This window comes from the organism of the source record quoted next, unplaced genomic scaffold (assembly GCF_019419815.1).
Source record: "Pyrus x bretschneideri cultivar Hongxiangsu unplaced genomic scaffold, Pyrus_bretschneideri_v1 Contig12, whole genome shotgun sequence".
Classification (NCBI taxonomy): Eukaryota; Viridiplantae; Streptophyta; class Magnoliopsida; order Rosales; family Rosaceae; genus Pyrus; species Pyrus x bretschneideri.
In genome coordinates this window covers 2,647,462-2,669,640 of record NW_025999413.1, presented here as the reverse complement: position 1 = coordinate 2,669,640, position 22,179 = coordinate 2,647,462, and the positions used below count along the sequence as shown (strand labels likewise).

The window sequence follows — 22,179 nt, the reverse complement described above, 5'->3', positions numbered from 1 at the left end:
GGTTTTGTTTCTGGGAACTCACGAGCAACTTCCCAGTGGGTTCCCAGAAACAAAACCGTGAGGGAATGGTAAGCCCAAAGCGGACAATATCGTGCTACGGTGGTGGAGCGGGCCCGGGAAGTGGTCCCCCCCAGGCCGGGATGTGACATTTGGTATCAGAGCCTAACCCTGGTCGCGTGTGTGCCGACGAGGATGTCGGGCCCCTAAGGGGGGTGGATTGCGACATCCCACATCGCCCAGGGGTGATCCTTAAATGTATATTCTCATCCCTACCTAGCACGAGGCCTTTTGGGAGCTCACTGGCTTCGGGTTCCGTGGGAACTCCGAAGTTAAGCGAGTAGCGCGCGAGAGCATTCCCAGGATGGGTGACCCATCGGGAAGTTCTCGTGTGAGTTCCCAAAAACAAAACCGTGAGGGCGTGGTCGGAGCCCAAAGCGGACAATATCGTGCTACGGTGGTGGAGCGGGCCCGGGAAGTGGTCCGCCCCGGGCCGGGATGTGACAAATCCGGTGTTAGATTGATTATTGATTTTAGACCCTTAATGTGTACTTAATTCAAATTCAAATTATATTTTTGTTTTTATATTTAATAGAATTTTTTTTTTTGTCAAAGTTTTTATATTTAATAGATAACTTATTTAATGTTATTACATTAAATTTTAAATTTATTGGTATACAATTTTATTTAACTTGCTCCAATTAGTGTACCTAAACATCCACATCATAATATATTTTACTAAAATAGTGTACCAAAATGCCTGTACCTAAATATATTATAGTGAATTAGTGACAAATAAGAAAATATGTAAAAACATAAGTGTACCAAAATTTCGTACCTAACTATATGATACTAAACTAGCGTACCGAAATGTCGGTACCTAAATATATTATACTAAACTAGTGTACCGAAATGTCCGTACCTAGACATATTATACTAACCCATTGTACCGAAATGTTCGTACCTAAATATATTTTTATCAAGGGGCTTTTAGATCCAGGTCCAAAAACATAGATGATTTTTAGGAGTGAGTCCAATTACCTAATTATATATATATATATTTATTTTTTTAGTGCTCATTTTATATTTTCTAAAAATATTAAAAATCAATTAAAAGCTTCTAATATTATGCATTTTCAACCCCAAAAAAATATAATTAATATCATATAACAAAAAAAAATTATATATTGACATAAATCTATCTGCAAATCATTCTACCCTAACTCAAGTAACAAATATATGAATGTATATCATACCTATAAGTAAGATATGAAACCTAACTAAAAGGTAGAAAAAAAACATAATATATCTACAAGCAAGACACATGAATCTTACTTGATTATAAAAAAAAATCTGTCATATAGGTAGATAAATATAATTAACCTGTGATATAGGTTGATTATAAAAATAAAAAATAAAATCTATAAATGGGGTTTAAAACGGGGTAAAGAACAAGAAAAAACAAAAAAAAAATAATCAAAGAGATAATTAGGAAGAAATTTGATTTTTATAATAAATCTTATCATTGAAGAGATAATTATTGATAATAAAATAATAAGATTTAAGGAATTGGACTTATTTTAATAAATTGGACTATTCCTACTATTGGCTAAAAAAATTGGACCTATATCAAGTTTTCCCTTTTATGAATTAGTTGCAGATAAGAAAATATGCAAAAACATAAGTGTACCGAAAAATCTCTACGAAAATATTTTCTTATATAAGATGCCTACCATAATGAGAATTAAAATTTATAATATTTTCATAAAATTTAAATTCATAAAATTATAAATAAAAAAAGAAACATTGAATACATTTGCTTGCATTAAATAGAGTCTAGGGACTAAAATTAATTTTTAATCTTATATAAGACAATTTTCTAAACTTCATCTTATTTAGGGATTAAAATATAGTTTTCTATATAATTAAATTGATGTATAAGAAAATATAAGAAAACAGAGTCATATTAAACTATTGATATAGGATAAGTAAACAAGATGCTAATTCATCCAATCCTCCAAGGCTTTGGCTGCCGGTTGGAAGGAGTTATTAGTTGTGACTTAATTAGGTATTTTGGAGCACTTAGATGCATATATGATCATAGTTTGCAAGTCATGAGTCCATATGACTTCGGTGTGTTGATGTTTGCTTGACGTGGTATAAGATCTTCTAGCCAAGATAAGAAAAAGGCGTTCACCAAAAAAAAAAAAAACTAAACTAAAAAAAGATAAGAAAAAGGCATAAGGGTAGCGTATGTGAGAGTTAAGGCTATTGCCCCTATTCGCGTGTTTTGCTATTTACGATGTTTCGAAATTTATATAGAAGATTTTTTTTTTATTTTTTTTTAATGGGAAATGTTAAGGATATTTAAATTTTAAAGTAAACTAAATGATGTAATGGTTGATGATTTGATTAACGTGTATATTTTCTATTTATGACACGTCATTTACTTTGCAAATTAGTTTAAAATTTTGGTTTTCCTAGCATTATCTTTTCTTTGAGAGGGCCAAGTTGTCTTTGTGAGATATTTTTTAGTGTGCCGGAAATACGGTCTGACATACCAAGTATATTAATACAGTTGGTTGGAAACTTAAAAAAAAATATAAGCAAATGTATTATGACACTTAGTGTACTGAACCATGTTCCCAGCATACTAAAAAATAGTATAGTGGACAGTGGGCATGAAGGGGAAAATTGGTGTGGGGTTTGGCTACAATATCTTGCCTCCCAACAAGAAATTTCTAGATCCGCCACTCCACATACTTTCTCCTCGCACTCTGTATTGGTATCTCTTTCATCTCTCTTAACTTTTATTTTTTATTTTTTTTTTTTTTATTTTTTTTATGTTTAGGGGGAGGGGAGGCTAATTCATCCTAATATCAGGGCACACCACAAGTCTCTTTAAGACTTATGGGGTCTTAGCCCTTCTTTTGATTTTTATAGATCGCCCACCAAGAGGATGATGTGGTAGAAACTAACACACAAATTAAACCCTTTTTAGACAATTGTAGTATACGTAAGTAGGGATCGTTCTAGGCCGGGGATTAGAAGGGATGCTAATCAACATTAACTTGACTCAAAAACTGAAAACTAGACTCAAATACAGAAGACCAAGCTAGACTGACTAAATAACACAAAACAAGCACTAAGGGGTGTTTTGGATGAAAATTGAAGTAAATTAACACGAAATACTAAAGGGGGGGGGGTTTGTTTAGACGAATTTTAAACTAAAACTAAGTAGGGTGCATAAACAAAGTAAGGGTGGTACGAAACTAAGGTAGCTTAAGGAGTGAAATGCTAGCTAAATGGTCCTTCTCCACACATGACACATATGCAACACAAATCGATTTCCAGTTATTATTCCTATAAACCATGAATGACAATGCCCAAAGTTAACCATGAACTACACATATTAACCATCAGATTTTCCTAAATTTATTGAATTGGACTCAGCGACGCAATCAAATTATTCTTATCAAGTTCCCTCTATGAACTACATGATAGAGATACATATCAAAGATCATGAAGTTCTATGAAAATCATAAGTATTGATAAGGCATTCGTAACTGTGAACTGCATGATACTCCTACCAGACATTTACTTAACACAATCATGACTAGTGATTTCCACTACTTATAAATATAAGTTCATAACTATTAGGTGAAATTCCCTTATATTTTAGCATTAAATTCATGCATGCAAACTAAGTAGGCCACCTTAATCAACATACAAGAATAAGTTATCAATCAAACAGATAAGTAAATTGCATTCACGATTTATTAAACAATAACTGGATGTAATCAATTCATATCACACATATGTTCATGGCTTTGAATTCACCTCTAGCTAAAACGAAATTAGTTCCACATGTCTATCATAACTGAAAACCAAATTAAAACAAACATTGAACTAAAAACTAGAGATATAATACACCTAGAAACGCTCCAGCAATCCAAAGGCCTTGGATGGCAGGCATGGCTCCAAACTCTCATTCCTTGCAAGCTGCGACACTCTTTATATTTTATCTCTGAAATTATCTCTAAAGCTCTCTCTCCCCATGGAAGTTGCGGCAACAATGTGTATTTATAGGCTAGGGTTCGGGAGAAACCAAAGAGGAAAAGGATAGGGCATTTGCATTGCTTTAGGACTCCTTGAATTAGAGAGGAATGATTTAGAATAGGATAAGGACTCCTTTTGCAGCTGGAAATAATCTAAGATAATGTTGGATAAATTGGGATAATGTTTGGATAAGATGAGATAAAGTAGGATTAGATTAGGTTAGTTTGGATAAGATTGGATAAGGTTCATTCTTTTTAGTTGATTCCTTGTCTTCCAAGCTTCCAAATTTGATTCTCCAAATTGTAGGACATATTTAGCACATGTAAAACTCCAAAAACGTCCATCCATTATGCTCCACACACATGCTAACCAATCCAAGCCCAAAACTGCTCCAAAATGCTCCATTTAGCCCTTTATTGTCATTTTCACCAATTGGACCTACAATAATACGAAAATAAACTAAATCACTATAATAAATAGAAACTAACTCACTAAATGCAAAGAAACAAGTTAACAAAGTCGCATAAATATACTCCTATCAGAGAAATTGCTGGCAACGAAATTCGAACCTAGGCCTTGATTTGGCAAAGAGAGCATAGTATATGATTTATTTATTTATTATCTAAGTTGATGTAGATAAATATATACCTTAGAGGTGCATATACATATTGCTCATAACAAGCTTTCTACAATTACAATGTCCACAACTTGCCACTTAGTACTACGATCTAGTGGTATTCATCTTCACTTCTAAGTGAGAGGTCTTATGTTCGATTTTTGCCAAAGGTGAATTTGAACCACTTTATGCTAGGCCATTATGAGCCTTATAGCCCACCATTCCCGATTGGTGTAAATAATATCGTTTGTTAAAAAAATTAAAAAAGATGTAAATTGATAATCATTGCTGCTTTTATCCGTATTTTTCATTTCAATTTTTTCTTATCAAACATTATTTTCACATTTTAGATGATAAAAAAAAAATTATGAATTTGAATCACTTTCATATAGACAAATCTTGAATGAGAACTTTGTTGGAAAAATTAGGGTCTAATTGCTATATTAAATCACATAGAGAATGCAATTATATATCAAAGTAATGCACATGAGTAACCAATGTTAAATGAACATAACATAATGGATTAGAAAAACCTTCAATATGGTCGAGGCAAGTGTTGGACACTCCATCCTTTAAGACAAGTTTATGCCCCAATACGGCGCTTATGGTTGAACGACGCTTGTCTCCTAAGATACAACGACCATATCCTTGTACTAGTAGTATTCCAAATCACAAGGCTCCAATGAATCACAATTGTGTTGAATACTATCTCATATGAACTGAATGTGACACTACAAAACTCTCTAACAATAGTGCACTATGTGTATGAATATGTGAATGTAAAAGTTGTTAAATAATTATAGGGGGCTTCCCTATTTATAGAATTTGAGATACCTCTTTGAAAAACATATGACCATTCATGAAAAGTCAAAAGTTGCAACTCTTCAGGATAAACACATATTTCCATCTAAAGGCATCACTTTCAATTTCCATTCAATTATTTAATTTAATATAATAATATTAATATTAAAATTTCCAACAAACCTAAAATATAGACATTTTCCATTCGTTGAAATGCATTATGACGTAACCTTAAGAATTAAAAATAGGAAATTTTATTTAGACCCATTTATCCTCTTTTTACACCCAACTTAAACCTTTTTAGACACTGACACGACAAATTAAACCCTTTTTAGACAACACATGATTCACCCATTTGGCATATCTAAAGCTTAGCTGGGATCGAAGTTGACAGTTATGGTAAACGCTGAGAGATACCACCATCAACTAGAAAGAATACTTGTAGCTGCTGCATGCTTAAGTGGCAAGAGAGCCAATATACTAAGAAAGATTGGAAGGGGATAGTGATGGTTAGATATTTTGGCTTTTCATTGTGGATGGTAGGGAATGTGGCAATGGGGGGTTAGGGAAGGGTAGAAATTGAGAGTGGTTGGGATTTGGAGAGATAGGGTGGCCGAAGTTTTCTAGTGCTTGAATTTTATTTTTATTTTTTATTCTTTTGCATTTTGGGTGTAAAGAAAGAATTATTGGACACATTCAAAATTTCAAAATAAAAAATAATAAGCTGGTTGTAGAAAAAAGATAAATGAATCTAAATAAAATTTATCATTAAAAATTCTATACCTTTTTCTTACTTTTGGACTCGAAATTCCAAAGACTCTCAATCTTGTAGAATTTCTCACATTAATTATGATAAATTGGAAGATGAATTGTTATTAGCACTTCTAAAATCTCATTTGACACTCCAAACTTTTTATAATTAGAAAGAAAAATACACTTGTGTAGAGGGTAGAATGTGATTTTTAAAGTGCTAATACCAGTTTCCAATTGGAAAACCAAATAGTATCCCGACTTTGCTTTGAAATGAATAACAATCTTTAGACATTTAATAAAAAAAAGAACATCTTTGGACGTTAAAGCAATACGCCACCGTTTTCGTGAATCATTTCATTTGGTCAACACTTTTTACCCATTTCTTTTTGTTAATTTTATGAAAAAAGAACCTTTTTGGCTTTATGATTATTTTCTACCCACCAGAAAACTAGATCATTCCCCGCCAATCGGATCGTAAAGGTCTCCGACGGCGGCACAAAGGGCTTAGCCCACGCTCCTCCAACGGCAATCGAACGCCACGCTCCTCTTCTTCTTCGTTGGAGCCTCTCACAGTGCTCTCGCAACTCGCATCAAGATTCAAGAACTGGTATGTAAACTGCAACAATTATCAAATTTATCAACTTTTCTATCTGGGGTTTTCAGTTCATTGATTTTCCCAATTGTCATTACAAGAATCATCTTTCGAATTAGATTCTCATAGTATAAAATTACGGTAGTGTTTGAACTCAATATTACACCATCAGCCTCGTGGAATTAAGACCGTTGAATGAACAAAGTTCTAAGCCGTTGGATGGAAGAACTGTTAAGATAACTTTTTTATGTGGATATTATTATGCTTTGTTTTATAATCACAGTACTTATCTCCGGAGGTTATTTTGACGTCTTTTAGCCAATATCAAGATGGTGTAATCAACGAGTGGGATGATTTGGTCCATACATGTTTTTATGCACGTGTGGTTTATGTTTATTAGTGATGCAATTCCATCAAATTTGCTATGTAGTCTTGGTAGCCAGCATGCAGTGCGTTGGATTGTTAGGCTTGTAAAGGGATAATCATCATTACCAATGAATGGTCATGCTATAACCATCAAATCCATATCATTAGATATGATCTAAATAATGATTGTTAGGCTTGTAAAGGGATAAATCATTGATCTAAATAATGATTAGACGAAGATGGGATGATGATTAGCATGTGGTGGTGGTTAGGTGATGCTCGGCACGTATTATGTCGTGGAGATGTGATAAGGATTAACACTTTGCAGAAGCTTGATCAGTGACAGAGTTCTAATAGTATATGATCGAATTCGAATTGTTTATGGAACTTATCAACCAAGGCATGCATGTCCTTATAAATAGAAGTGGTTAGGACCTTCAACTCAACATACAAACAAACGCTCTATTTGAAATCTTCTCATACCCTGAGAAAAACACTAACTGCTTTACTAATCTTACACACATTCAATCATCATTGGGTTGATAAACCGGCAAGTTCGGGTGAACATCACTGAAGCCGTATGGTCAGTCGATCTAGGAGTACATTCAATTTGGTTAAACAACACTACTTCTAGTTCGGTTGGTTAACTCCAAGTCTCATCCGGCGAAGTGTCTCTGATTCTCTTGCCGTACGAGGCCATTTCACCACCTTTCTCAACATAGTGAGGTGTTCTATGATTGTTTACTGATAAGGGCATTTTAGAGTTCGGCATTCAAACGGCCGAACCACTATTACCTTAAACACACTCATCTCCTTTGAGTATCTTTGTTCCTACAACCTGATACTGATTTGGCGCACCTATATTTGCATGAATATAGTTGAAGCGGTCGAATATAGTGCCTTTATAGCACAAGGCATAACCTTGTCTTCAGGTTTTAGAATCCAAAGCTGAGAGTGTTCCTTCCTTGGCTGAAGTGGCTTAGTGCAGAAGTGAGCAGCGCGTTTCATCACCACATTATCACATCCATCTCTTTCGCCCGACCGAGCTCAATAGCGAGTAGTTAGCATAATTAGCGCAATAGTTACTCAGCCATAGGTTTTATAATTTCTACGGTCAACATGTAGCTTTGACTTTATTAGTCACGGCAATTAATCATAGCTCAAGTTTATCACTTTCCCACTAATGATTCTTTGCGTTCTTTGATTCTTTAATGCGAGTTGACATTGGTTTCTTAGGAATTTGACACTCTATGGTGGTTCTGAGGATTGCCCTCTTTCTTTATTTCTTTCAGAATTATAATCAGTAATTATGCTTGCATTTTCGGAGTAACTGTTCCACCACCACATGAATTAGTAGCACAACGTAGCGTTGACAAATTTAAGTTTTAACTTTAATTTTTGACTAATCAAGTTCTCATTGTAAAACTCATGGCTTTCACTTGATGTTAGAAGCATTCAATTTTTTCTTGTTCTTCCTGTTAAATTATTTTCGTCAGTATGGACCACTTAGGGGGATGGATGATCATCACATGACATTTGGATTGAAACATGACAATACCTTCTATCTGTTTCTGATAATTTTCTTATCCCTTTCGTTTATTCCTCCATTGAGGACTTCTATGCAATGACAGTTGAAGCCTTGCTGTGGAATGCTGTTGTGAGTCCAAGTTATGTTTGTTGTATAAGCTGGTTTTTATTGTTCTTTCATTTTCCCAGGTTCTCTCAATCCAGTTTTTTCGGGAAAATGTATCCGGGTGGTTACACCGCTGAAGTTACAAGTTTGTCCCCTAAAGCTACAGAGGAGGATGTTTACAACTTTTTCGGTCATTGTGGTGCAGTTGAGCATGTTGAAATCATCAGGTATAATTCATAGTTGAGCATGTTGAAATCATCAGGTATAATTCATCTTCCCCTGCTTCTAATTATTGAGAAGGCTTCCGAGTTTTTGTACTGAATCCAGAAAATGGTTGTTTAGTCATGTTTATATATGGGGTTTGTCCACCTTAAACTGCTTGAATCAGTCAGAAGCAGTTTGTTTTTGGAAATTGGTCAAAAGGAACAACGCCGTTCATGAAGGCTCTTCAATTTCTTTATCTTAGTTGTTAAAGAAATTGAAGTTAGCAGCATAAGCAATGGTACCAATGGTATGATGTGAGATTTCCACAAGTTCAGAAGTGATTGTTTTGGCTTTTAGTTGTGTTCGTTGTTGTGATTTTCACTGAACCAAATTTTTGTGTTCATAGCAGACTCATCTGTAGTAACAAATCCGTAAACATTTGTATACATGAAGAACTATTTTCAGGACTTCAGCAGACACTTCGCATTTGATAACTAACCGCTCTCACTCAATGAAAGCTTGCTTTGCGAGAAAATATAAGAGCATCTGTCATGAGATACATGAAGTCATATGTTTGCACGAGTTCTAGTTTCTAAATGTTAATCGAGTTAAGTCCTCTAAATTTTCTTAATGAATGTGTTATCTGAGTGGGAGAATGCTTTTGTTATTGATAACAGATCCGGCGAATATGCCTCTACTGCATATGTGACATTCAGAGATGCTTTTGCTCTGCAAACTGCGATATTACTCAGCGTAAGTTGCCAGTCACTCAGCCCTGACAATGCTTTCCGGGTGGCAAAAGTTGCTTTTCATGCTTAATTCAGTCAATCAAGTGTAGTTGCGTTCTCTGTTAGAGATTCGTTAGCTCTAGATCCATAATAAGTCAGCCCGAACTTGGAATTGCATAATGCTCGGTTTGATGCAATTGCACAATTTGTCGAGATAGTACATGGCGAAGAACCCACATATTTGTTGAAATTTGCCTGTATGGAATCTAGATCAGGAATACCGGATGTCACTCTAACAAAGACGATTACATTTTCATATGGATGAATTTTAGCGTCACAATGCCTCAGGTATTTGATATTGGTTGCTTACTGTAGTTTTCCTTTCTTCCTTGTTTTTAAATTTCAGGGAGCTAGGATCGTAGATCAATGTGTATGCATAACAAGTTGGGGAAGTTATATCGATGAATCCGATGCTTGGAACAGTTCTACTTACCCCGAAGGCAATACTAGCTCAACGGTAGGTGTAAATTAACAACTTGGACTGTTTTGGTTGAAGATTTATCACAGCACAAGCTTAGCACAACAATCTTTCATGTAAACTTAATTATTTCTTAAATCTGTACAATGTTATCAGACTTATCACTCGAGTCAGTTCATCTCTACCCCCGGGAGAAGCAGTAACGGTAGTCAAAACACTGGCATCCAAGGGATATGTTTTGGGAAAGGACGCATTAGTCAAGGCCAAAGCTTTCGACGAGTCCCATCAACTCTCAGCAACTGCAGCAGCCAAGGTTTGTGAGCTCAGCGACAGAATTGGCCTCACTGAAAAAATTTACGCAGGCAGGGAAGTTGTTAAAACCGTGGACGAGAAGTTCCATGTTTCAGATATCACCAAATCAGCTGCAACTGTTACTGGAACGGCGGTGGTGGTCGCAGCTACGTATACTGGGGAAGCAGCTGTGGCAGCAGGAAGCGCTGTGGTCAACAGCAGCTACTTTGCCAAAGGAGCTCTTTGGTTTTCAGATGTATTGACTCGTGCAAGCAAAGCTGCAGCTGATTTGGGTAGTCATGGCGGTAAATAATCTCCAACATTTGTCTAGAACGTTTTGTGTCTACCAATTTCTCTGCAAATAAATCAACTTTTGTTACATGCCAACCTAGGTTAGAAATTGTTGTGAAGAAAAACTTGGATTTTCCTTCGCTACGAGGTACTGAGGTAGTGTTCTTGTTTAAAGTCGTACTGTACTCACATTCAAGTGTTTGGTGCTTAAAGTGACGTGTAATATACCACTCTGAGATGTGAAAAACGTTGTACTTGATACTTATTATAAACACATACCGAAGAAAAACCAAAAAAATTTAGCTATACCGTGCCGGACCAATACAGAATGAGGCCTAAGCCCAAAGTTACAAATGGGCCGTTTTTTATTCATAATTTTTATGATTTTGTTTTGTGTTAAATGATACGAAGCTTTATCCACTGCACATTTAAGTTACATATTTAAACAAGTCATTATTCACAAATGATCTTATTATGTTAAATGATCTAAATGCTCTTATTTACAAATGACACTAACCATCAGCCATAATTTGCTTTGCTGACCAAAACAAGTTTGCTTTCTCTGAGTATATTGACACGTATGGATTAAAAAAAAATTCGTGTGTTCCACGTTGAAGTCCGTAACAAAAAAACTTAAAACATCAGTAGTTGATCTCATGCCCATTCTTCCTTTCACTTTCTCGATTCGTAACTTCCAATCCTTCATTCTAAAGTAAACATGTCATTAGCCATTTTGAACTCATCGATTTTCTTTCTTCATCTCTCGCCTCACCCGACAAATTCAGCATCCTGAGAGATGATCAGCAACTGAAACTTGACTCTAGTTAACCACCACAATTAATGTTAAAATATTTCAAACATTATTAATTTCATCGAAGATTGTGGTTGTTGGTCTTCGTAATTAAGGTTTAATCTTCCCAACTCCCTCTGCTTCCCCATCAACCACTTCCTAATTTTTTATGATGTTCTTCATCTGCCAACAATCATTATACACGTATTCAGCATTGCAGTTGTAGGTTGCGGCTACCCTAAGCGGCAGGCAAGACGCTGTACATACGGGTGGGAGCGGGTGGGTCCAAATGCATGGTGTCCTACTCTTGAAAAAAATTATGCCATAGTTAAAACACGTCTCATAAAAAAGTAAGATTCTATGTATGTTAATCATACTCGATCTCACGTTAGTCTCACTCGATGTAAGATTTGCCCTAATTAAATAGTTACACTGAAATTCACACCTTATGCTTTTGTGACATGTTGCCACATAAGATGACGACTCAATCCCACCTTTTGTGAGTGTGGTGCTGCATATGACATGCACCTAAGAATTCGACCAAATAAAACCCACGCCCAAGGATTTGTGCCACCGCCCTACACACCTCCTACCCCGTTTTTAGAGCAAGTCCGCCCCTTCCAAACACTTGACGTGGACTTGCTCTTAGAGTTCCGCAAATCCTTGACTTCCTATTCGCTATTTTAAGTTAGAATTCTTCCTTTCTTTTTCTTTGGTTTATGATGCCCTAATCCATCAAAAACTTCAATAAGTTGCCGTATCATATTCACTCATTTGCCCCAAGACATACAAGGGGATTCCAGCATTCGGACCCATTTTAGTGAACTCGAATGCAAAAGTCCTCCTTGTTTCTGTTTTAAGGCTGTCGAGATGAGGTGTTTACATCCCCCTAACCCACGGCAATCATGCTTAATGAGATTGATTAATCAATTGGTTTGGATCATAAGATCTCAGCTTTATGGCAGACTATGAACGTCCACTGACTTTGCTCCTAAGCTTTGTTTGGTTTAGGAGGAAAACGTATATTGTAAACATGGTTGTGTAACGGCTCGTTTGGAAATGTTTTTAAAATGACTAAAAGTGTTTTTAGCAAAAATGTTTTTGGGATATAAAAGCATTTAAAGTGCTTCATGCAAAAAACACCAATTATGTGCTTCTTGCAAGAAGCACTTTTAAGTGCATTTTGAGGATTCACTTGCATTTTTATAGAAGATTGGTCCCAAAAATATTTTTACTAAAAACGCTTTTAGTCATTTTAAAATCATTTCCAAACAAGTTCTAAGACTCCCATCGTCCAAATCATATTATACAACTAGAAAGTAAAAAGGCTGGAACTTGTTGCCCTTTTCACGTATGGGAATCACTTTCCAGGGAATCCGCCGAATATGGGGCAACCTTATCGATCCAACAATATATGTAGACTCAACTTTCTTCTTCAATCTTCTTTTACAAATAGAGGAGGACAGAGGACTGGTCCCAAATGCAACTTTTAGATAATGTCGTTACTCTAGGGACTGTTTTATTTCAGCTGTTTAATGACCTAGGGCTTATTTAGAAGCACTCTTAAAATGATTGAAAGGGTTATTAGATAAAATATTTTTAGATTCTAAAAGCACTTGAAATGCTTCCTACAAGAAACACCAGTTCGTTTTTACTAAAAACATTTTCAGTTGTTTTAAAAATGCTTTCACCCATTTTAAAAGTAGTTACAAACAAGCCTGTAATATTTTTGACAAGAAACAATTGTTCATTACACTCTTTTCTTCCTATCCCTTTGTCACCACATTAATGTGGCCTCTAATTCTTAACAACCCAAATTGATATGATTTGATTGCATGCAAAGTGTCATGTAGCCAATTGTTATTTTCGATGTTAGAGAGAAATAATAGTAGTGTTGTCTAACGATGACAGTTCTTACATCGTGTGAGGCTAGTATAGAGCTGATGAGACTAAAATATAGTTTCATAATTTCATGAGAACGCGTTACTGATGATGTGATCAGATCACCATAACCAAAACAATTTCATTATGTTAAGGGTCTCGAGATGAGAGAATTCAATAACATGAGCGAAGTTTGCAACACTCATCATATAATGAGTGCTAAAATAGAAAAAGATATGTGTTGAGTTTTGTAGACTTAAAATGATATATCTCGATTATAAGTAAAAATCTTCGCCTGAAAACCCTAATATGACTTGGATTGCTCAAACAATGAGGGATGAGATTAGGGAAGTTGAGATGGTAACATTTTTGGCACTCATTATTGATTAATTTGTATGTGCTTGTGTCCCTTAGTGGCACCACCATTTGTATATGGCGCCGTATTATGATATTATAGTCTGCCTAGTATCTCTCTTAATTTGGTTTGAGCCGTCCTCCCCCAGTCCAAAGCTAAGATAATTAATCAATTCTTTATTTTGTAGAATCGAATTTTCAGAATATTTTATTTTATATTACTAATTAATTCGTACTCCTTTTCCTTGGGTTTAGAATGTGATGGCCTCATTGGCATACATTTTTTATTTTTTTTTTTATTTTTAAGAAAAAGAGACAAGTTGGTGGCTCTATCGTGTTAATCTATTTTTTGGGAGGTCAAGAAGACTCACAAATGTATTTTAACTTTTCTCGAACCATTATTGTGTGATTCACCAACATTAGAAATCAAATTCAAGACATGTTATATGGAAGACGGACTTGAAAATTGAATTCGTCCCAACCACTGGACCAATCCATGATAGTTTAGTCTTATTGATTGTTGACTAGCCTTGTAAAAAGAAATGATCTAAGGTAGTCGATATGTGAAATATTGTTTAATTTCTTACGTATAACGGGCTATAACTTGTGTCACGAATTACACTTTAATACAAATATACATTAAGCACAAATTATTAAGATATAAAAATAAAAATAAAGTTTCTCACGAATGTCAAATTATAATTTATATGTAAAAATAGCCACTATTTTCAAACTGATCAGAAGTCGAAACACGGTGGATTGACCAGGCCACTCAACATTATTTTGTTTCGCCGACATTGACTCTTCGATGATCACCTAATTTGCTTGGCATGAAGCATCAAAGGATGTTGGATGACCCTTCCCATCTCTGAGATGGATGAAGCCAACTACTTCTATACATACAATACACCATAAAAATATTATTGAGTATAAATTATTCAACCAAATGACCAACATGCCACAATTTCACACTTAACTATAATTATATTTGCTTCTTCTATAATATATATGTACAGAATTTTGTGCTAATGAGTGCACAGCCGTCCACATCTATGAAACAATGTGCCTGCATTACCACGAGCACTCTAGCAATTCTGCTCTACCTTTTAGAACTGCAGCGCCCTTTATATATAGGGTTAACGTGGAGAGAAATGGATCATCTTCGGATCTCTTTTAATTAATTCATTAAATCTAGGGATCTGGGCTCATTGACGAAGCCACATTAAGGGCTACCCTGGGCTGTAGCCTAGATAGCTTTCGGTAGGAAATAAAATTTTACATATAATTTTTATTGATTTTCGAATGTAACCCACCATACATTTAGTCATTGATTCGAATTCTCTCGATTTAATTATATAATACAGTTTACAAGCCATCTATTTTTCTCACATCTTTTTTCTCATTGCTTCTTGTATATGTATAACAGTATAAGTTTGAATTTGTTTGAATAACAAAAGTTTTTGGCTCACCTTATGAAAATTTTCTTAAGCTAGCTGATACTGTAAAAAATATAATATCAAGTTTCTTTGTTTATAAAGATTTAAATCTTTAAACTAGCCCACCCGATGAAAAATTTCTAGCTCCGTCATTGTCTGGGCCATTGAAATTTGATCCAACGACTACAAACAGGGGCTCACTTTAAAAGTTATAATAACTTTAGCCGATTGATCAAATTTCAATGGTTCGGATCTTTAGACTTGGTGCATTAGAAGGAAGGGATCCGGAGAGAATCTTTTCCAACGTGGAGGTACTTTTTTATGGTACGTCTTTGAGATGTTTGTATGTTTAACTGTTAAATTTTTGTTTATAAGTATAAAAACTAAGATCTAATGGCTGAAATATTCAGATTATTTATGAGATGCTCGGGAGTGCACTCAAATTTTTGAATGCTGAGATAAATGTATACATTGTTTGATGGTAGACGTTGAGGGACTCGTTAACAAAATTCATAGGTGTCAATGGTTGTACAATCGGTGGTAGGGTAGATTTGTCTGACAGTTTGGGCATAAACTTTAAGTTAGATGCTACTTTCATGAAATGCGACTGGTAATTAGGAAAAGAAAGTTCTGAAAGATGGTGAAGGAGAAAAATTTGTGTTGAGGCAACCGATCATGTTATTCATCAAGAACTTCTCACAACAGTATATTTTGATTTCATATGACCTTATGCTAGTCTGATTTGACGTGAAAGTTGCCTTCATAAGACGTTCTACCAGGGTTTTAGGGAAGTGAAACAAGAACAAATATTTGACAATATTATGCATTTCATTCTTGTAGAGGATCATACAGTGTTACAATACAAGGCTTTCTCATATAGGTTGAGGTAACCTGCTTCTCCTTAAAACATTATTCCACTGGTTCCCGTTGCGGTTTTTTTTTTCTTTCTTTTCTCATCAAATGTACCAAAACTCTTTACTGTACAACAAGCAACTCACGAAAATAAAGGAAAGAAAATAAGCACAAAAATGGTCAAAACTAATTAGTACCTGAATTCAGGACTAATAGCAACATATGGGGCAGCGTATTAGGCCGTTCTCATTACAATCCGGGCAGCGTTGGAACCCCGATTCACCCTCCTCCGCGTCCTCCTCCTCCTCCTCCTCTTCTTCTTCGTCGTGATCAATGTCTTCGTAATATATTTTACAGCTCCCTGAACATGTTTCACATGGCACAAACCTTATATCCCCACAAGCATCACAAACTCCACCGCCGCCGCCACCACAACCTCCGCCATCCAGTTTTTCACAAGATTGAAGCAACTTTTCAAGCTTCCCGTCTTCGTGCAATTGCCGAATCTCATCAGCTCCACCAATGTACTTATTCCCCACAAACACACTGGGCAATGCAGCCGCATGGTACCCGTCCTTCAGAAGCTCCCTCAGCTCCTCCTTGAAACCCGAATGCATCGACACGTCCCGCTCGTCCACCCGGACCCCTATGCCCTTCAGTATCACCCGAACGTGGCAACAGTCCTCGTACGTCTTTCGTACCCCTCGGAGGCTCGTGAAGTACAACACCACTCTGTCCCTGTCCTTCTTGTCCTGGGCCTCCAACACTTCATCGCAGGCCCAGGCCGGCTCCTTTCTGACAACCAAATGCGCTAAATCGAAAGAATCTTCCTCGGATTTGATCTCCGATAATGATTTCCTAAACGCGGATATCACATCCGGATCAAAATCTGCAATCAAAGAATTGGATTTCACCTGATCATTTTCATCCGACATTTGAAGCCACATTGGCTGCGGCTTAGGCGGGGAGTTCCCATTTTCTTGGGACCTCGATTTCGGGCGGTCGGAAGGGGAAATCGGCCTCGGACATGGGTCCTGAACAACGTGGAACGAAAAGCTCCGGAGGTGATTAGCTGGTGACCGGAGAGGGCTTATGTCCTCGAGGCCTTCCATTAACTCCCATGTATTGATCGTCTCCGGCTCGCCCGGCGGCGTCCTGGTGGGTGTTTTCGGCATGATTTTTGGGATTTTCGCGTCGATCATATTCGACCACGTCTTGGCTTCGATCAGTCCCATTGAGAATTCCTTGTTCCCGTGTACGTTATCCTTTTCGCGACCGTTACCGATTAGGTTCTCCTTCTCGTTGTTGGTATCATCGCATCCGTTAACAATTACTCTGTTTGCAGGGCGATTGATAGAGCCTAAGGTGGAGGAGGTGAGGGCGACGACATGGTAGCTGTCACCTTTGGTCTGCGGCGGGTGGTGGACGTCCATTGAGTAGCTTCGGGAAATCGGAGAATAGGCGCTCTCGCAGTGCCGGCACCGCTTTTCCTTCGAGGTTGCGCAACCCATCGGACCCCAAAACTCGATCTGATACGAACTGATATTCGATCAAATATCAAAAGGGTGTTCTTCTAAATGATCGGAAACGAAATTTCTTTGAGGAGAAATGGTAAACTGTAGGATTATCAAAAAGGATTTGGAATCATTCCTCTTTCTGCGTTTATTCACGTAACGAGAGAGATAGACACACGTGAGAAGCTCGCATTAATGGCGGAGAGACTCGAAACTGTGTAGCCAATCTGCGACTAGCCTGGAGGAGAAGGACGACGAAGGAGTGGATTTTCTTGGACGGTCGTGGAATTTGCAGTCCGTGAGGGAGAGGACAAACGCATGAAATTCCAGAAGGGAAAGGGAATAACAAGTTGGGAGGAGGAAATGGAATGAATCGAATGGAAGAGTCAAAGAACGAGGGCGAAGACCATTCTAATTAAGTTCCCACCTCCGATCCCCACACCCGTCTCTAGAAAAGAAAAAGGGAAAACTGCGATGGGGTGGAAGCAAGAACCCAAACATTCCCCGATAGAATGTGTCTATATATATGGGGTCTTGACTTGGTAACAAATTTAAGTTTTTACTAGAACAGTCCTCGTAGTTTACTTGAATTTTCACCTAATGCTGATGAAAATAGTTTATTATAAGTGAGAAATTTCAGGTTTGATTCTCGGTGCAGACTAATTTGACTCACATTATTGCTAACTTATTGTGAGATTAAGCCTATATTCTTCTTCTTAGTTTAGATAATATCGTTTATTAAAAAAAAAAACGCAAGTATTGCATGTGATCCAATATCTTAATAAAAATTTTACTTACTTTTTCGGGTTCGAAATTCCTCTCTCCTCTTAATAAATATAACAATTTCGAATTGAAAAAGGATCATCGCCACATTCTTTTCCTAGGGAACCCGGGGATCATGTAATCATGTTCGTTCATTGTACATTGTGTGGTCAATTTTCGTTATGTATTATTTATATTTAATTTTAAATTTAAAATTTAAAATAATTTATGATCGCATGATGTACGATAAACAGACATGATTACACGATCTTTAGAATTTTTTGAATACTCTTCCCTCCTCTTAATAATAAAAAAACACGTGTGTTACTTTTAAGCCAAATAACATTAATCATCCTCGTAATTTATTTGAATTTTCGCTTTCAATCATGACTTTCGTGCATGTTCGTCCGTTCTATTTTAACTTTATTCTTGATTGTCAACAAAGTTGCTTTGTCATTCTGTTTTTGTTCATGTCTTCTCATTTCAAAAATCCAATTTGAAAGGAATTTTGCCTCATTTTACGGATTGGATTAATAATGCTAACAAAATTAAACTGCAAGAAAAGAACAACATAACAAACCTACATGGATAAAAGTGAAATTCCAAATAAGTTATGGAAACTATTAGTACAATTTATTTTATTTTATTTGCCAAACTAATGAAATAATAGTTCAACTTTCTTTATTACTTAAAAAATAATACAATAAATTTTACTTGAATTACCATAATTTTTTTTTTGGTCTACATAGTCCACGAGATCATTTAGATAAAATAATCAATAAAAAGAGGCCAAAGAATAGAGAGATTTTTCATTGCACCAGAACACGGGACAGTATCTCATATAGTGCATTTGTCCGTTTTCAGTTTATTTATACATTGATATATAACATATATGTTCGTGTTCTGGGCACACTAAAAGTGTTATGCTAGTTAATTGAATTTTGATGATGTTCCACTTCAATCCCTAGAGTTTTATATCTCGTAATTTAGTCCATGTAATTTACCAATTTCAAAAATCTAGCTTACTCTCCAACATTTATAGTTTTAAGATCAAGTCCATATCATATTGACCAAAAATTCAAAAATCTACTTGAATCCTTAGGCACCAGTCACCATACGCAGCTGAATTCCAACAGTAAAATTACAAGAAGAACACAACACAAGGGGCCACAATTCCTGAACCTCCGCCTAAATCGTATCACAGTTCTCAAGAGTCAAGCAGAGAATTAATGGTGCTGCTGTCTCGTCCGACTTCAGTCCTGTGGAGCCATTCAAGCAATAAATCCCGCAGGTCGATAGATAATTGAATTGTGTATTGTTCGAGTTGATTCTTATCGTGTTCATGTTGATCCTTTGTAATTTAGTTAGTGTAGATTACTAATGTATAATTTAACAATAATAGCTTAATTTTGTCAAAAAAAAAAAAAAAAAATCGATGGAAGTGATATATTGGGCAAAACATACCATTTTCGTTAATCAAAATATTAGACAAAAAAAGAACTTAATTTGACAAATCAATGGCATCTACTTACTTTTTTATAAGCATGTTATACCTAAAATCAATGGGGTCTACTTACTTTTTCATTCATTTGATTGTCAATAAACGCATGAATCGTGCTTAAAAAAAGAAATACATTATTCTGTTTAACTTGATTAAGTTTAAATTTGCTAGAAGAATTCGACGGTATTTTTTTTTTTTTGGTCAAGCAACTAATTTCATTAAAAAAACAAAACACACTAATACATAATGAGAAAAGTCCAAAGACAATCCACAATACCAAGATAAAATTGCAACCCATTACAAAAGTAAAATAACGAAATAAGCTCTAAAAGTGAGCCCATAACAAAGTCTAAGCCGAAAACCCTAGAACTGAAAACAAGAACCAACCTCCTCCACCAAAATAGCTGCATCACCATACTCAAGCTGCCGTCACCGAAAAGAAGAACCAACGAACCGAAAGAATGAACGGAAAATAGGGGTGGACATCTAAATTTTACAGCTAGGATAGAGCTTGGGGATTGGTTCTCATTATTACATAGGCATGGTGATTTAGCACCCTCCACGTGAGGGCACGTGGATACTTCTTCTATGCAGTTTCCAAGAGCCACCAGACTGCTTAAATTGCTTTTCGAATCCGGATCCTTGTTATTGCTTTTCATGATGGCTGCAACCGAACAAGGAACCACTTCATTATGCTTCGAGATTAAAAGCTAATTGAAGATTTATTAGGTACGTATGGGAACAATAAGATGACCATAATGGAGGGTAGGAGTACATCCTCTGTACGAAGCTGCCGACTACACGTAATTGACGTGCATGCCACTTCCAATAAACTCAAAAAATGGAAAAGAAGCGATAGATTGAAGCGGAACACAGATGAAGTAGTTTGAATGGTGTACTTTCAAAATGATCTTGGGTCGATCCCAAAGCTTCATATACGTATTAGTATAGGGGAGGAGCATTGTGATCCGTTTTTATAGAAATGGCATGACAGAGACTATGAAATGACCTACTTTAGACGTAAAATTAAGCGAAATACAAATGAAATGCTGAATAATATATGATTCACATGATTTTGAATAAATCATGAAACTTGAAATACATATATTAAATACTAACTCATTCAGTAACTTTTACTCTATTTAGAATTGATTTAGAATTAATTTCACATGTGTATCATATTAACTGAATTTTTATTGAAGTTTACGGCATGAGCCAATAGTACACGTTTTGTTAAATTCAAAACTTCAATTAATATATTTTTGGTTCATGGACTAATTCTAGTTTTATCTAAATATTATTGTAGTGAAGAAATATTGTGTTACAAAAAGATCTACTTAAAAGTGCAAAATTTGAGCAAAACACAAACGAAAGTAGTTTGAATCATGCATTTTTAAATGATCTTAGGTTGATCCCAGAACTTCATGTACATATTAGTATAGAGGGAGGAGCATTGTGATCCCTTTTTGTAGGAATGGCACGATGGAAAGTATGAAAAGATCTACTTCAAACGTAAAATTTGAGCGAAACACAAACAAAATGGTATAATTTGAGCAAAACACAAACGAAAGTAGTTTGAATCATGCATTTTTAAATGATCTTAGGTTGATCCCAGAACTTCATGTACATATTAGTATAGAGGGAGGAGCATTGTGATCCCTTTTTGTAGGAATGGCACGATGGAAAGTATGAAAAGATCTACTTCAAACGTAAAATTTGAGCGAAACACAAACAAAATGGTATAATTTACTTCTAAATGATTTTGAATAAATCCTGAAACTTGAAATAAAAGTATTAGATAAAAGTTAAAATTGATTTTCGATTAATTTCGCATGTGTGTCACATCAATACTAATTGTACTTTTTATTCAAATTTACAACATGGACAAATAATACACATTTTGTTAAATTCAAACCCTCAAGTAATATATTTTAGTTGATGAACTAGTTATAACTTTATTCTAAATATTATTGTAGTGAAGAAACATTATGTTACAATAAGGGAGTGAATACACAATTCATATTTAACTCCAAAACTAGCAAAGGAAAAATGATTCAAAAAGTGAACACATTTTGAAATGAAGAATCATAATCAATTGCCCAAAATGATTAAATTAGTGGAACTTGGGCACGTTTTGTGGGTGAGTGGCTTCTTGGATGGAATGTTTGTCTTCGTAGTGCTAGCTTCTTGTTTAAGTTCATGGCTTCCACTATCCAAGTAAATACTAATCATGTCAGATGGTTAGTTGAATTGGAATTGATCATTCTTTTTGTTAAACTA

The 22,179-nt window shown here is 35.7% G+C and overlaps 1 protein-coding gene and 1 pseudogene across 1 annotated transcript; one reads left to right on the top strand and one right to left on the bottom strand.

The window, feature by feature from the left end:
- The first annotated feature begins 6,619 nt into the window (after positions 1-6,619).
- Positions 6,620-11,115, top strand: LOC125474369 (annotated as a pseudogene).
- Positions 11,116-16,077: 4,962 nt separating this feature from the next.
- Positions 16,078-18,142, bottom strand: LOC103938741 (uncharacterized protein At5g39865-like). Its single transcript, XM_009348778.3, has one exon. The coding sequence runs from the start codon at positions 17,631-17,633 to the stop codon at positions 16,332-16,334; it is 1,302 nt and encodes a 433-aa protein (XP_009347053.2). The 5' UTR covers positions 17,634-18,142; the 3' UTR covers positions 16,078-16,331.
- Positions 18,143-22,179: the final 4,037 nt, after the last annotated feature.